The sequence below is a fragment of the Rhinolophus ferrumequinum genome, chromosome 18 (genome assembly GCF_004115265.2).
Source record: "Rhinolophus ferrumequinum isolate MPI-CBG mRhiFer1 chromosome 18, mRhiFer1_v1.p, whole genome shotgun sequence".
Classification (NCBI taxonomy): Eukaryota; Metazoa; Chordata; class Mammalia; order Chiroptera; family Rhinolophidae; genus Rhinolophus; species Rhinolophus ferrumequinum.
In genome coordinates this window covers 36,833,558-36,851,402 of record NC_046301.1, presented here as the reverse complement: position 1 = coordinate 36,851,402, position 17,845 = coordinate 36,833,558, and the positions used below count along the sequence as shown (strand labels likewise).

Genomic DNA, 17,845 nt, shown 5'->3' with positions numbered 1-17,845 from the left:
TTCTTCCTAATTAAGAAAATGTGTCCCTCCATTAAGGGGAAAACAGTGGTAGCTATCCGCAAAAACTACTATTAAACTACCCATGCTTTACCTCTGCTGTGCTCTGACTTGACAGCATCCATTGCAGGGAGTACAAACGAGGGGTCATTGTGAAATATCCTCTTAGTCGACATGCATCAAATAATCACTCAGATGTTTGTTGAACAAATTGATATTGTGATTTTTCTAATCCTAGAATGGCACAAACACACGTGTGCATGGGAGCTGAGAGATAACAGAATTTTTATAGTTTGTTTTGTAAAGGAGTTTTAACCTAGGATTCCATACAAAGGGTTCTATGAAATCCCTTAAAATAGTATGCAAAATATAAATATTTGTCTGTATATTTTTCTGAGAATAAGGTGCATATATTTCAGCAAATTCTCAACATAATTTAATAATTATACGTCACATCAAAACTCCTCATTTTACAGACACAGCCTTGGACATTAAGTGACTCCTCCAAAGTCTATCAACTAATTAGCAACAAAGTTACGATTAGCATCCACGTCATCTGAACCTCAAGATTGCTCTCTTTCCACTCTAGACCACAGCCACAAACAAAGCAGTGGGCAGGAGAAAGAAATAGTGGACATCAGAAATACCAGAAAACAATTTAAGGGATTCGTTCATTCATTCAATAAACATTTATTGAGTATTTACGGTTTGGGTCATTGATGTAGGCACTGCAGATGGGACAGTAAAACAACAAAAACAACAATGGAAGTCCCTATCCTTAAGGCACTTATACTCTAGCAGCAACTCAAGAGTGCTTATGGAGTTCATAGTTATAAACAAAAAGAAAAGATCAAGGCATGGTCTCACCATCTAAAAGAATCACTGGAACTATAGACAAAACACTGTTATGATGATTTTTATTTCACCTAGAAGTTATAGCCTATATACACTACTCATTCATTAATTTATTTACTTATTTAAATAAACATTATTGAATGTCTACAATCACCAACTGACTTTCGTCAAGGACAACTATTGACTAGGCTCCAGGCTGTTCTAATGCTATAGTGGTTTTGATTAGATGATTTCTAACACTGGGACAGGCCAGTTAAGGTCCATAAAATTTCTCCTTAAGAGACCTCAGGTTTACTCACAAGTCTGCAAAGGATTAAAAATAGTGTTTGGGAAGATGAACCATTTACACAAGACCACGTCACATTGAATCCTACAATAATAAAAATCTATAATAGTGTTGATAACCTGGGTCTCTTTGAAGCTCTATTTAATTTTCAAATAAAAAGGACACATTTTTCTTCATTGGGCAATATGAAGGAATTAAGAGAGGTCCAAGAGGTACAGATAAATGAAAACCTTAATGAAACATTTTAATATTGTTGCTTTGTATCTTTCTATAAGTTATGGTTTTACTACTGTTCTAAATGTTAAAATTTTAATAAATGTACAATGAGGGAGATCTCACATAGGACTCAAAAAGTATCACTCTTTAAGGAGTGTAACAGAAAAAATAATAATTTTCATTGTTTCTCAAATTTTAAAAATATATATATTGTCACTCAAACTTTCTTCTTTTCTCTCTGATTTTTTGCTAGTGCTCTGTGTTCGAGACAAACCAGCTTATTTTGCTTATAGACTATACAATGCAATCCATGTAAGTACTGCCCACATATTTTTTAAATTTCTCCAGAAATCATCTCTACTCTCTTAAAAGACTAGTTTTGCTTCCATTATTTAAATATGATTTTCAGTTTTGCACTTGTATGCAAATGTGCATTTAAAAGAAAATACGCTCATGTTATACACCAAAATGAGACTCATTAAATAAAAATAACGTTCTGCTTGACTCTGGATGGTGAACACATAATGTAATTTATAGATGATGTGATACAGAATCGCACACCTGAAATCTATGTAATTTTACTAACAATTGTCACCCAATAAATTTAATTAAAAAAAATTTGGCTACTAAAAAAAATAATAAATAAATAAATAAATAAATAAATAAATAAATAAAAATAACGTTCTGCTTTCTGTATCAAATTGAGGTAAAAAAGAAGTATGATTCCTTGGGGCCTATCTCCTCCATGTGCTTTAGTGTTTCTTAGCAACTGAAGAAACTGGTAAATCCAAACGCTTCCCTATCTTGTCAAAGACTCCACTTCATATTTATGTACAAAACATATGGCATCAAGCAAAAAAATGTCAAAACATTACAAACTGTCCGTAAGAAATTGTTACATTCCTGCAGTTTTACAACAGAAAATAATATCAGTGGTTATTTTTAAGCATAAAGTGTTATTTTCAAAATACTTAAAAGGAGATATCTAGACAACCATAAACTCTAAATCTATTTTTGTAGCTAAATCAGAACGTTTTTAATAGTCTAGCATGATAGTCTGTCTTACATCCTTTGGTACATTCATTTTTTAAAAAACAAACACTTAAATGCCTAAGACAATTCACACTTTATCCATAATGTGCACAAAACTTTGAGAAAAAGGAAAGATCTGATACAAATCATTATACACATGTTATAGCCTTGAAAACTCAACGAAAATTATTAAAAACATTTCACTAGTACAGTAAATTTAATCATCAGAGTGTCTGCAAAGAAATTTTTACAAACTTTGTAAAAGTAGCCAGCATGTTTGGATACTATGCAATTATCAAGAATACTTCTGTTATATATGTTGTGTAAAGAGTATTTTTTATTTATGTACAAGAACCTATGTATTCTCTGAACACAGAAGGCAGATCAATGCTCACTGTCTGCTGTTTTTCTTCTTTTATTTCCAAACAAAAAAGGTTGATTTAATTAAAAAATATATATTTAAAACATTGTATTGGGCAATGCTGCTGAATGATTTCAACAGTTTTCTTCTCAAACAACAGAATAAAGCTTCCCTTACTAGTGACCATGGGAAAATGATCACAATTACTCTGATTCCAATTATGCCCAAATGAGGGCTACTTATTCTAACAAGTAAAAATTGTATCCCTGTTGTGTGTGTTGCAATGCAAGAGGAAGTTGTGTGTGCTCACAAATGGTTTGGAGGTAAAGAGGAGACTTGTATATTTAAGAAATCAAACTTTTGATATCTGAGGCCTTCAAATGTAAAATATTGGTGGTGTTTTCACCACTCCTGACCACAGAAAATCTCTGTGTTTTTCTCCAGTGGACTGTAAGTGAATGATATACAACTTAAATATGGAAACTTGGTTAGATCATTCATTTTAATCACGTCAAATAATGGAAAGCTTTTTAGTGAGTCTACAGACAAATATTCAAATATCAAATGTTAATTTATGCTTACCAGCCACTGGATGTCACTAGTACTCCACCAGAAAAGACGATTTGAAATTTATTCATGAAGCAGTGTTCTTTCTGGAGCTAGTACACAGAAATTGTTGGATGTAAATTTTTCAGTATTTGAGTTTCAATCAGCAAATATTTCAAGTACTTGGAATTTTTATAATCTTCAATAATAAACACGAAAAAATAAAAATGTAATTGTTGTCTTAGATATATCAGTATTCATCTAACAGAGTTCAGAATCCTCTCCTACTCCCCCACTCCTTCCCACAACCTCTCCCTGCTCACACACGAAGTTTTATGGAAGAAGAAGCAACTATTGCAGAATCAGGGTGAAAGAAATGATGATAAGGGCCAGCAGCAATTCAGTGACACTGGAAATAGAGATTACAGAACATTTAAGAAGTAAAATAGGTAAAATGTTTCATTGTATATACACAGTAAGAGACGGATAACTCTCAGAATGTGACTTGGACACCCCCCCACCCCACCATCACCAGATGGCGCTGCCAGTGTCTGAGAGATACAGGAGAAAGAGCAAATTGCTACCAAAAAGGGGATGAGTCTATTTTAGAAAGATTAACTGTAAGGTACGATTTTTCTAATTCCTCGCTCCTCCCTCCCCCCTTTTCTATATATTTTAGGACTTTGGTTTCCATAATAAAACCGTAATCAGGATTCTAATTGCCAGAAGTGAAATAGACCTGATGACCATAAGGAAACGATACAAAGAGAGATATGGAAAATCCCTATTTCATGATATCAAAGTAAGTCTCCCACACATGATTTATTTTGACCCATAGTTTGTCCTATTGGAAAATGAAATAACAGCTTTAATTTAAAAGACTTCATGTTAGAATCTGAAAAGTTAAATGTTCTGACGTGGGTGATAATCTCCTTCAGTCGGGGGCATCAATAGTGCTAACAGGAAATCCTTCGCGTCAGTGACAGAACTTATTCCTCTTTCATGTGTTTTAAGCAAAAATCATGGATGTAGTCATGTAAACCATTCATCCTTGTCATGCGGGGCGGCCTGCAGTGTCTCAGCTCCCACTCCCCACATAAGAACACAGGACATGGCTAGGCCAAAAAGGAACACCTACGGAGCCATAAGTAGGGGAGTCACACCACTATACTCTCGCTGGCGGCTGGGTTGGAGACACAGGAACCAGGAGCCACACAATTCTCAACCCTCACTGTGCCGCTTGCAGGCTCAGCCACCATCACTTGCTAGCTCCCATTTTTTGCTAGCGTAGCCACGGCAGTTATATTCATGGCCAATGGCTCACTGGTTACAGCTGACGGCCAACTAGCCACAGCTGCTGGCCGTTTGATCACAGTCGATGGCCATTTACTACCTGAGCCAGCACCTTTCTATGTGAGGCCGAGAGCCTGGAAACTGCTTTTTGGGGCTCTGTCCCCACACTCCACCCCTACAGGGTCTCGCCTCACAATCTACACGACAAGCGTCTTCCGTGAGGGGCCCTGTGCGAGGAGCTTGGAGGTGAATGTTATTTCCTGGACACAGCCAAGCTCTCTGGTCACAGCCAGGGTTTCTCAGGGCACCACCAGTACTTCTGGGCACAGCCAGACTTCCTGGGTTTCTTGGGGTACCGCTAGTCTCCCCGGGCACAGCCAGGGTTTCTCAGGGCACCACCAGTACTTCTGGGCACAGCCAGACTTCCTGGACTTCTTAGGGTACCACTAGTCTCCCCGGACACAGCGAGGTCCTCTTAGGGCACTGCCACTCTCTCTGGGCACAGCCAGACTTCCTGGACTCAGCCAGGGCTTCTCAGGGCACTGCCACTCTCTCTGGGCACAGCCAGACTCCCTGGACATAGCCAGGGCTCTCAGGGCACTGCCACTCTCTCTGGGCCTCTCAGGGTACCGTGCTGGAACAACAGCAGCTCACAGTCAAGGTGCTTACATATTCTCGATGGCGGCCGGTCAAGACACAAAAGCAAATATCCGCCAGTTCCACTACATGGTGGTACGTTCCCAAACAGTCAAGTGGTCCATTAAATTAGGGATGGAAGGCAATTCCCCATAGTCCATAGTCGTTTGCCAGGGCTGTCCTGGGGGTGAGGGATGACCTTGACCTCACCCTCATCTCCCATGGAAGACTAAGCAGGCGTTTCCTCCTGGGACTACAAGTCCTGTATCCGGGCTGCCTCAGCAAGCACTTCCCAGCTCACAGGGCCGCAAGGACCTTCGCTTTCTCCAGCCTCTGCTGGTTGGGGAATCGTCCACGTCTTCCCACCCCTCCACGGGGGTCCAGCTCTCAGGCAGCTGCTCCTCCTGGTCTTCCTGAGACTGAGTGTTCATAGGTACAAACTGCTCCACCGCCCTTCAGAGAGCTTTGGCCGACACCGTACCCTGCTCGCTGCGCCATGTGTCATGCAGGGGACCCTGCTCGCTGCGCCATGTGTCGTGCAGGGCGGCCTGCGGGGTGTCATGCGGGGGATCCTGCCGACTACGCCAAGTGTCGTGCGGGGTGTCCGGCGGGGTCTCTGGTCCCACTCCCCACACAAAAACGCAGGATATGGCTAGGCCAAAAAGGGACACCCACGGAGCCATAGGTAGGGGAGTCATACCACTATACTCTCACTGGCTGCTGGGTTGGAGACACAGGGACCAGGAGCAACATAATTCTCAACCCTCACTGTGCCGCTTGCAGGCTCAGCCACCATCTTCTTGCTAGCCCCCATTTGCTTCTAGTGTAACCACAGCAGTTATATTCGTGGCCAATGGCTCACTGGTTACAGCTGACGGCCAACTAGCCACAGCTGATGGCCGTTTGATCACAGTTGATGGCCATTTACTACCTGAGCCAGCACCTTTCTATGTGAGGCCGAGAGCCTGGAAACTGCTTTTTGGGGCTCTGTCCCCACAATCCTCTAATTGTGTAATTGCTCTTTACAAACTATATTCTGAAGTATGATCAGCATTGAGAAAAATACATTTTGCAACAAGACCACCTCAACTGTGAAGAGGCTTCTTAGATCAGTTCACCTGTCCTCTCATATTGTCAGAGAAGGAGAGGTAGCCAATCAATTTAGATGAATTTAACATAGATACTTACGTCAAATTCTATGTATCCCTGTCCCTTTAGCCTTTGAAGGGCAAAGAACAATGATTCAGAAGTAAACAAGCCAGTTTCATCATTCCAATATGTCTAAACTTTACCTTGGATTTTGATAAAACCTAGCAAAGAATTATCAGACTACATAGAACCACCTGTGAAAATGCTTGATCCCTTTTACAAAAAAAAAAAAAGAAAGAAAAGAAAATTATAAAGAATTTCAAGATGGCACCAGTACAGCATTAAAGGAAACACGAGGCCCTGAGACTGTATCTCAACTTCTGTTTCTCACATACCTATTCTGTTACCTTGCTCACATTGTTTTCCATTGAAATTTTTTTTTAAAGATTTTATTGGGGAAGGGGAACAGGACTTTATTGGGGAACAGTGTGTATTTCCAGGCCTGTTTTCCAAGTCAAGTTGTTGTCCTTTCAATCTTAGTTGTGGAGGGTGCCGTTCAGCTTCAAGTTGTTGTCCTTTCAGTGTTAGTTGTCTCGGGCGCAGCTCAGCTCCAGGTCCAGTTGCCGTAGCTAGTTGCAGGGGGCATAGCCCACCAGCCCTTGCGGGAGTTGAACCGGCAACCTTGAGCCATCCGGGAGCTCAGCGGCAGCTCAGCTCAAGGTGCCATGTTCAATCTTAGTTGCAGGGGGCGGAGCCCACCATCCCTTGCGGGACTTGAGGAATTGAACTGGCAACCTTGTGGTTGAGAGCCCACTGGCCCATGTGGGAATCGAACCGGCAGCCTTCGGAGTTAGGAGCACGGAACTCTAACCGCCTGAGCCACCAGGCCGGCCCCCTGAAATTTTCAATTGCACAGATTTTTTGTTCATTGAAAGAGTGATCCAGAAGCAACTCGACAACCCAAAGACCAAGATACCACAAAAACTAGAAAGCCTTGTAGGTCTTTGGGTAGCCAAAGAGTTTTCTAAGAGGAAGAGTTGATGGACCACTTAATAGTTAAGTCTTACTCCTGTTTCTTTGATAAAACTCTCCTTACATCACCTTCAAAACCCTAAACTTTTAGTGATGATAAATATTTCTCATTGAGAAATGTGTGTCATTACTCATTTTTTAAATCAATAAACTAATTCTAGTACAAAATAATCACAGCCACCTCAAAATCTAATATTTACATGTTAATGCAACTTTATTATATGGATTTAAAGCAGTAAATTATAATTACATGACATTGTATAAGAGAACATGAATATGATAGTTGATTTTTAACAAAGATAGGCTTTAGAATTCCATTTATTTATTACTATCATTATTTTGAAAAACTTATTAACTATAGATGACCATAAAAAAAAGACAAAAATTACCCTAATTTTCCACCACAGATAACCAGTAATAAAATTTGTCATAGGTGCTTTGTCTTTTTTAAAAATAAATATACACATTAATATATTTTACTAAATATTTTTATTGTATGAGTTATAAGGTCCATAAACTATCCTGCTTACTATGTATTGATTTTTAATTTTTCACTATTATACATAATATTATGGTGTATATTTTTAAGCATAAATCTTTGTGCTCATCGATAATTGATAATTATTTCCTTAGGATATATTTCTTAAAGTAGAATTACTACCTTAATGAATATAAAGATTTTTATGTCTTTTTAAGGCATATTGTCAATCTGCTCTCCAGGCACTGCAGTGATTTATAGCAATAATATCAGGACACCTTTCTAAAGTTGAGGAGATTTAATTCTACTGTAAGTTGTTCCTCTTATAAATACACATTAGAGTTCAATCAACTTTATATAATCCCCATTCTATTGACTATAATTATGGTATTATTTTTCAATAACTTTCACTGGGAATAGTCCTCAGGACATATTAAATGTTTAAATGAAAAAGTAAATAATTTTGGAAAAGCAAATGGCCCATGGGTCTTTAATACTGTAGTTCAGAGAAATTATGGTTCTTTTTAGAAATACTATGACATTTTATTTCGAATACATTTTTCTTTCCAGAATTTTGCTTCAGGGCATTATGAGAAAGCTCTGCTTGCCATCTGTGCTGGGGATGCTGAAGACTACTAGATCAAGGGAAGGCTGTGGAGGACTGTGTACTCCTTTTATAGACATGTCAAAATTTAGATTTTTGTCATAAATTTGCATTGTTAGTAGCCTTGCAACAAAACTACAGAATCTTGTTTCCTTTTCTATCTTTAAAATTCTTCTAAGCCAAAGAAAACTGTATTGATAAATTTATGAGATTGGATTTTCACTTAATATCTAAATCAACAATTCATTAAATTGTGTTTAATGGAATCATAAGAAAATATAATGCACTAAACTAGATTTTATGTAAATGGGAACCATCAAGTCCCTACAACAGGAGACTGCTTACGGCTGTCCTTAGCATGCTTTGGGAGACCAAAGAAAACACAGTGTGTGGCCATGCCCCTTAGAAGAATTGTCAAGAATTGTACAAATGTTATAAAGCTAAAGTGAACATTCTTTCAAAGAAAATAAAGGTATAAAACAGCAAAATGCAGTCAGATATATTCTTTTCAGACTTAGATGTGCAGGAGACTTGGATGTAAAACTAGGTGTGTGTGTGTGTGTGTGTGTGTGTGTGTGTGTGTGTGTATGTGTGATATAATCACTCTAATAAAGGCATTTTTTTGTTATGTTGGTACCTAATCAACCACTTGCCCATTGAATTTGTCTTCACTTCTTAACAACAACATCAAAGTCTTTTTGAAGTTATTAGCTTTGTGCCATCAGCAGAGCCTAGAACCTTGTGTGTCTCAACATTCAGTCAATTAGGCGCAGCAAAAGAAAAATACTCACTGAGGTCAGATTTGGGGAGAAATCTAGACTACTGCCACAGTCTAGCCAAGAATAAAAGCAAAGATAGGGATGGATGAGTCCACAAAAGAGGGCTCCCAACATAAGCAAGGGGCAATACAAAAACTGAGATCATAGAAAGCAGTGATTAATGATGTCAGGCCAGGGAAATAAGAACACAGATGCAATAAATGTAGATGAACTGGTGAAGCTGATAGAGGTGCTTTATTCCTCACGAAACAGTTTTCAATAGCCTATAGCCAATTCCCTATGTTTCTACTGGTCTCAAGGAAAAATGAAAAATGTACTCAGAACCTGGTGTCTAATAGGAAGAATAATATAAGACATTTAGCACACAATGACATTTCAGACTTCCAAAGTCATCTTCATGACTTCAACTTACTGCTATGGTATATGATGTATGTCACTGTAAATTGGGTTTAGTTTCTATCTTTTAAAAAAATCACATTTCAAGCCCTAAGTAGTAATTGTTTGAGACATTTGGCATAGCCATTATAGAAGCTAAAATTCTTAGGAGAAAAATGTTGCTAGAGTTCCTGATGAGAATTTCGATAAAAACTTTCCTCACCAGGACATCTTTCTATAAGTTGTCAATAAACGGTGAGGACTGTACTTTAGCTAGGTAATGCATTTTAGCTCTTTCACACAGCATAAAAATCAAATCAAAAACAAATCTGGACTTTGATAATGAGAGTCTTTATTTGAAAAGACTTGTAATGAGCGGAGAGGCCTATTGCAATAGTGAAAGGTGGGGGGCTTGGGTAATGCAGTCAGGGAAACGCTCTGACTGAGATTTTCAGAGGTCTCGAACATCAGCCAGGAAAGATTTTTAATTTATCGGGATGAGAAAACAAGGCTAGAAATAATCAGGTGTGAGGGGATGAGGTGAATGTGTAGTGTGATTGGACAGTTGATCTGGGAATGTCTTTGGCTGACATTCCCAGTCACGGTTGATCTGAGATTTGGACAGTTGATCTGAGAGTTCCTCCAGGTAGTTTTAAGGAGGAGCCTAAGGATTAAAGTTTAGAACCTGTAGCGAGGGGAGAAAGCTGACTCTAGTTGGTTATGTTAGCTGATATCCTGTCCAAATTGGTCTTCAGGGGAAAACAGTACAGCTAATCATTTATGAAACAAAGACTGGGAATTTGGAGGGTGTGTTGAGGATTGGCATCGGTATACAAGGGGGTCTTCTGCAAGTCTAAGTCATATAAAAAAGAGTGGTTCTTTGCAGTAATCCGTTTCCTGAAACACAAAAGGGCAGGCCATTTCTTGACCATCTTTGTTTTCTAGGAGCACAGTACTAGGTGAAATTTAACATTATCAGTCTATTTTTTCCCCAAGTTTTTCCTTGAATTCGTCACTTAGTTGTTTAAATGCTAACACAACGTTGTCATCTTCATCATCACATAATTCACTTAGTGAAATCCTGTAAAAGATTAAGCGTTTAAGTTACTATCATTGTTATTTGTACTTAATGGTTATGTGATCTTCAAAAGCAGAAATGTTTACTATACCTGATAGACTGAATAGCAAGTGCGAAACTTCTGATTAAATTAAAAGCATCGCCCATATTTAACCTATAGATAAAGAAGTAACAGTTAAAGGAATACATTTATTTGTGATGTATTATCAATCTACAGTAAAGGAAATAATAAATAACAATGGAATTGCTGGCTCTTCCAGAGACAAAATAAAAACAGATATGGAAAGACTGCAGAGAAGTGTTTGTATCCTTTGCATCCAGTATTTTACTATGCTCATTTTAGCCCTGAATTGACTAAACTAGTAAAGAGGCTGATCATTTGTCTAAATATGTGACTTGCAGTGCATTTATATTGTAGCACATTATTATTACCAAAGTAAAGTATTTCATAAATGTTAAAAACAGTGCCAAATATATGTGATATCACTGAAAATGGCAGAGTAGGCAGCTCCAAGGGCCCATCTCTCCATAGAAACATCAGGAAAAAAAGAAAAGAAAAATCAAGCAAAAACTGTCAGAATCAATTTTATCAGAACTCAGAATCAATTTTATCAGAAAACAGTCAAAGGTTTAACTCGAATCATGAAAAAGGTTAGACAAGGTAGGAAAGCTTTGTGACATTTTTATTTGCCCTTTCCCTACTCTCCTTCCAGTTTACGGTCAGTCCTGAAGACAGCATCCTATGTCCCCAGTGTGGCCTTGATCCCTAGCTAGCCTCATTAATAAGGAATGTGTTATCTGTCCCTTTTAAGCTGTCTGGAACTGGCTAAAGGATTCAGGTGAGGCACGTGCTTGTCTGTGTTTTGCCTAGCGCAGAACTCACTATGGGAGGAAAAATGGTAAGGCAAAGGAACCACTTGCAGCTGCTTTGGGCAAAAAGTTATATTTGAATCAATACCCTAAGTAATGAAAATCTTTGAGAAAAATCTGGGAAAGAATACTCACATATATTGAGTAATTTAGAAAGCCATACTCATGCGTAGGGCAGGACATATGCTCAGAAAAGACCTAAACTTTCACCTCTGGCTGTCCCTAGGATTAGTGCAAGAAAGAGATGCAGGGTAAAGCATCTCTTAACCTGAGTTATAAATGGACTAAGTGCTGAAAGGAGTTTCCTGGCACAGAGCCAATCTGTAAAGACTGGGAGACTTTTTTTTTCATTTTTCTCTTCCTCCTCCTCTTCTTTCTTCTCTTTCTCCTCCTCCACCTCCTCCTCCTCCTCCTTCTGCTCTTTCTCTTTCTCTCTGCCCCCCATCCTGCCTTCCCTCCCTGTCTCTCTCTTTCTCTTCTTGTGTTCAAAGAAATCTCTGTCAATACACTGGCTGTACACAAACTAAAGAAATAAGAACTTCAGAGATCACACATGATGAAGAATACAGACTTTATAAAAACAGTTTAGAAAAGTCACTAAATGAAACAACAGCTATGGTGGGCAGTTAGAAACAAAAACAACAAACCCTAAAAGGGAGAAAATTCCAGAATTACCATATTAAAATATTCAAAATGTATAGTTCTCAAAACAAATTTTGAAGCATGAAAAGAAACAAGAAAGTGTGCCTATTGAGATAAAATTATCAGAAACTATCCCTGAGGGAGAAAAAACAAATGGTATAAGACATATAAAAAATAAATACCAACATAGCAAAAGTAATTCCTTCGTTATCGGTAATTATTTTAAATGTAAATGTATTAAATTATCCAATGAAAAGATAAAGACTGGCTGAAAAGATAAAAAATAAACAGAATCCAACGGTATACTGTCTGTAAGAGACCTACTTTAGGTCTCAAAACACAAAGGTATTGGGAGTGAAAGGATGAAAAAGATATTCCATGCAAATAGTAAATAAGAGAGCTGGGATGGCTTATACTAATATCAGACTTTAAGTCAAAAATTATTATAAGAGACAAAAAATACATTATACATTGATAAAAGGGTTAATTCATGTAGAATATGAAATGATTATAAACATGTGGAGCCCAAGCAACAGAGCCTCCAAATATATGAGGCAAACATTGACAGAATTGAAGAGAGGCAGTTCTAAAATAATAATTGAAGACTTTGATACCCCACTTTCAATAATGGATAGAATATCCAGAGCAGAGATCAATGAGGAAATAAATGACTTAAACAAAATGATAAATAGCTAGACTTAACAGACATAGTTATATGATTATACCCAACAACAATAGAATACACATTCTTCTCATGTGTGTATCAAACATTTGCCTGAAAAAATCATGTTAAGCTGTAAAACAAGTTTCAATGTATTTAAAATTACTGAAATCATATCAAGTATCTTTTCAAGCCACAATGAAATGAAGCTACAAGTCATTAACAGAAGGAAAATTGGAAAATTGACAAATATATGGAAGTTAAACAGCACACAATGTGTCAAAGATTAAGTCACAGGAAAATTAGAAAACATTTAGAAACAAATGACAGTAAAAGCACTACATACCAAAACTTATTGGCATACAGAGAAAGCAGTGTGAACAAGAAATTTATGCCAGTTAATACCTATACTGAAAAAGATAAAAATTCTGAAATCAACAACCTAATTTTATACCTTAAGGAACCAGAAAAAGAATGATCTAAAACTTAAGCTAGCAGAAGAAAGGAAATAAAAAAAGATCAGTGTGGTGATAGAAATAAAGAATAGAGAATGAAATAGAGAATAGAGAAACAATAAAGAGAATCAATGAAACAAAGTTTGGGTCTCAGAAAAGGTCAACAAAATTGATAAATTTCTACATAGACTGACAAAGAAAAAAAGAAGATGCAAATAAATAAAACTAGAAATGAAAGTGGTGACATTACTACCTATGCTATAGAAACAAAATGAATTATACAAGAGTACTATGAACAACTAACTCTATACCAAAAAATTAGATAATCTGGGTTAAGTGGATAAATTCCTAGAAATATACAAATTACCAAAACTGACTCAAAAGAAATAGAAAATCTCATAAAACTTATAATAAGTAAAGAAATGTAACCAGTTATCAAAAACTTCCCAGCAAAGAGAAGTGTAGACCAGCTGTTTTAACTGGTGAATTTTACCAAACATTTAAAGAATTAATATCAATCATCCTAACTCATTCTACGAGGCATATATTACCCTCATACTACAGACTAAGACGTTACAAGAAAAGAAAACTACAGACCAATATTCTTGATAAATGTAGATGCAAAATTCCTTAACCAAATACCAGCAAACTGAATCCAACAACACATTTAAAAGATTATACACTATGATTTATTAGGCTTTATCCAAGGCCTTATCCCAGGAATGCAAAAAAAATATCAACATAAGATAGTCAATCAACATAATACATCAGGTTAATAGAATGAAGGAAAAAAGCCACATGATCACCCCAGTTAATGTACACTAAGCACTTAAAAAAGTCCTTTTATGATAAAAAATACCCAGCAAATTAGGAATACAAAAGAACTACCTTAACATGATAAAGGACATTTATGGAAAAATCTCACAAATAACATCAAAATAATTTTTAAAAAACTGAAAGCTATTTCCTAAGGTCAGGAAAAAAACATGGATGCCTGCTTATACCACTGCTATTAAATATTTTACTAGAGCAGTTAAGTAAGAAGTAAAAATAAAATAAAATAAATAAAATAAAATATCCAATTGGAAAAGAAGTAAAATTCTCTATTCACAGATGACATGATCCCATATATAGAAAACCCTGAAGAATCCACAAAATAACTATTAGACCTAATAAATAAAGTTTGAAAAGTTGTAGACTACAAGATCAACACTCAAAAATCAGTTGTGCTTCTATACACAAGCAAGTTACTTTCTGAAAAGGATATTATGGGAAAAAATCCAGTTTCAGTAGCATCCAAAAAATAAAATACCTAGGAATAAATTTAACCAAAGAGGTTAAAGACTTGTACACTGAAAACTACAACATTGTTGAAAGAAATTAAAGAGGACCTAAGAAATGGAAAAACATTTTATGTTTATGGACTGAAAGACTTAATATTGTTAAGATGAAAATATTACCCAAAGTGATCTACATATTCATTGCAATCCCTATCAAAATTTTCACAGCCTTTTTTGTAGACATGGAAAATACCATCCTCAAATTCATATGGAATTATAAAGTACTTTGAATAGCTAAAATAATTTTGAACACGAAGAACAAAATTGAAGACACACATCTTCTTACTTCAAAAGATGTAGTAATCAAAACAATGTGGTCCTGGCATAAGGATAGACATAAAGACTAATGGAACAGAACTGAGAGTTCAGAAATAAACCCATACATCTATGGTCAGTTGATCAAGTGCCAAGACCATTCCATGGGGAAGGAATTCAAAAACTGGTGCTGGGAAAACTGTATACCCACATGCAAATGAATGAAATTGGATCTTATCTCATTTCATATATCAAAATGTATTCAAAATGGATTAACAACCTAAATGTAAGAGCCAAAACTATAACACTCTTAGAAGAAACATAAGGACAAATCTTCCTGACCTTGGATTTGTGAATGGATTTTTAGATATGATACCAGAAGTACTAGGTTGGTCCAAAAATAATTGTGGTTTTTTCAATGATTTTAACCTTTCAAACTGCAATTACTTCTGCACCAACCTAATATAAGCAACAGAAGAAAAAACAGGTTGGTTGGACTTCATCAAAATTAAAAACTTTTGTGTATCAAGGGACATTATGAAGAAAATGAAAAGATAACTTACAGAAAAGGAGAAAATATTTGCAAATCATATATTTGGTAAAGGTCTAGTATCCAAAATATATAAAGATCGCCTACAACTCAAGAACAAAAGGAAAAACAATACAATTTAAAAATGGGCAAAAAATTTGAATAGACATTTCCCAAAAAATATATACATCTTTTCATAATGAAAAGATGCTCAACAGCATTAGTGTTTAGGGAAATGCACATGAAAACAACAGTGAGGTATATATCATTTCACACCCACTAGAATGGGATATATGTATATACAAGTATATGTGTATATATATATATATATATGAAAATAACAAGTGTTATGTGGTTATGGAGAAATTAGAAGCCTTGTACATTACTGGTGGCAATATTAAATAATTCAACTGCTGTGGAGAATATTTCAGCAGCTTCTTAAAAAATTAAATACAAGGTTACTATATGACCCAGCAATTCTTCTCCTAGCTATATACCCAGAAGAATTGAAAACAGGCACTCAAACATATAATTGACATGCATGTTCTTAGCAGCACTATTCACAATAACCAAAAGTTTAAACAACCCAAATGTTCATCACCTGGATAAATAAATTGTATATACACATACAATGGGACATTATTCAGCTATAAAAAGGAGTGAAGAACTGATAAGGCTACAACCTGAGATGTTATAGTGAAAGAAGTCAGACACAAAAGTTCACATAATTGTATGATTCCATTTACTTTAAATATTCAGACTAGGTCAATCCGTAGAGACAGAGAGCAGATTGGTAGTTGCCAGAGGTTGGGAGAAGGAAGGAGTGGGAGTTACGGCGTAACGGGCACAAGTTTTCCCTTGGGCTTAATGTTAATATTTAGCAACTAGATAGAGGTGGTTGTTGCACAGCATTATGAAAGTACCAAATGTCACTGAATTGTTCACTTTAATATGGTTAATTTTATGTTATGTGAACTTCACGTCGATAATAATAATAATAGTAATAATAATAAACAGCATTTTAAAAATAGTTCCATGTAAACTGCATCTTCATGACTCTTCTTAAATTGCTGTCTTAAAAGTATCTTTATAAATCAGAATGCCACAGCACAATAAATGTCAATTACACAAGCATACCTATGTCTGTAAAGAGAGTTAAAAATAGAAAAGGTCCTACCAATTATCCAAAGTAAGTGCTGACAGGGAACCGGTTTTGTAGAAGTTCAACACGTAACCATTCAGCGGACACTTCCTTCCTTTCTTATCACGTTTTTCCAAGCAAAGGATAGGAATATTTTTATCATTCACATCAATTGTTTGGAACATAGCCTGAGGAATGCAGACATTTTAGATCATGAGCATTTTTCTTTTCATATATGCCTTAATATACTATAAAATTTGATTACTTTGGTTCATTACATCCAGCTAGCTAAAACAATAACCCAATATATTTTAATGAAATATTGTCAAATGTTATGTGTATTAAGGTTCTCCAAACTTTAATTTAAATAACCAAATAAAATCAGTAAAAAGATCAATATCCAAAATAGTAAAATTATTTTTGAAATCACAAAAATGCTACCTCTAATTTATTCAGAATATGAAGTTACATAGTCACTTTACAACCTTAGAAATATACTACAAATATTTTTTAAAAATTCATTGTGATATATAGATGATGTATTACAGAATTGTACACCTGAAACCCATGTAATTTTACTAACAATTGTCACCCCAATAAACTTTAATTTAAAAAAAAATCATTTTTTCCAAAAAATATTTGTGAGCTTACGAACATATATCAGCTACACATAACCATGATAGTGCTTGTTTTTTCCCATACACATCTATTTTTTCCTTTCAAGATAAAAGTACCTTATTTTGGTCAATGGTATAATCACAGTCATTGTAATTTATTTTCCATCAACATGCCATGGATAAGCTGTCATGGGTCCAGGTAAGACAGGCAGTCTCATTATTCCCAGACATGTGGGGCAGTAAACAAAGTGGCTCTTGTGTTCATTTTTAAAAATTTGATATATATTTATTGAGTTTCTATTCTGTACCAAACATCAATTTTAGGTGCGGGGATCACAGAAATGAAGACAAACATAAACTGCCCACAGATGGGTTAGACCAGTGCTTCTCCAATGTTAATGGGCATTTTAAACTCAGTAGTTCTGAGATAGCTCCCAAGATTCATCATTTCTGACAGGTGTTACTGAGGTTGCTGCTCTCGGTTCACACCTGGAGTGTGAAGGATTTATGCTATAGTGATTCACATAGTGAGATAATTGATACAGGATTGTTAATCTAGAAAGTCACATTCTTTTCCTTACTTAATTCAATTTTTCTATTTTAAAACTACCCAATTAATGAAAGAAAAAATATATTATATATATACATTTTTTATATTATATATATATATTATATATA

The 17,845-nt window shown here is 35.9% G+C and overlaps 2 protein-coding genes across 2 annotated transcripts in view; one reads left to right on the top strand and one right to left on the bottom strand.

The window, feature by feature from the left end:
* The window catches only part of ANXA10 (annexin A10), a 68,874-nt gene extending 60,177 nt beyond the window's left edge, over nt 1-8,697 (top strand). Inside the window, exons 10-12 of the mRNA XM_033135522.1 lie at nt 1,608-1,666; nt 3,973-4,095; nt 8,392-8,697. Of these exons, the coding sequence (XP_032991413.1) occupies nt 1,608-1,666; nt 3,973-4,095; nt 8,392-8,460 (251 nt within the window). The 3' untranslated portion in view covers nt 8,461-8,697. The remainder of the gene's footprint in view (nt 1-1,607; nt 1,667-3,972; nt 4,096-8,391) is intronic.
* A 132-nt stretch (nt 8,698-8,829) lies between these two features.
* LOC117038556 (probable ATP-dependent RNA helicase DDX60) overlaps nt 8,830-17,845 on the bottom strand; it is a 71,576-nt gene continuing 62,560 nt past the window's right edge. Inside the window, exons 36-38 of the mRNA XM_033135521.1 lie at nt 16,587-16,738; nt 10,749-10,811; nt 8,830-10,660 (exon numbers count right to left, since the gene is read on the bottom strand). Of these exons, the coding sequence (XP_032991412.1) occupies nt 10,555-10,660; nt 10,749-10,811; nt 16,587-16,738 (321 nt within the window). The 3' untranslated portion in view covers nt 8,830-10,554. The remainder of the gene's footprint in view (nt 10,661-10,748; nt 10,812-16,586; nt 16,739-17,845) is intronic.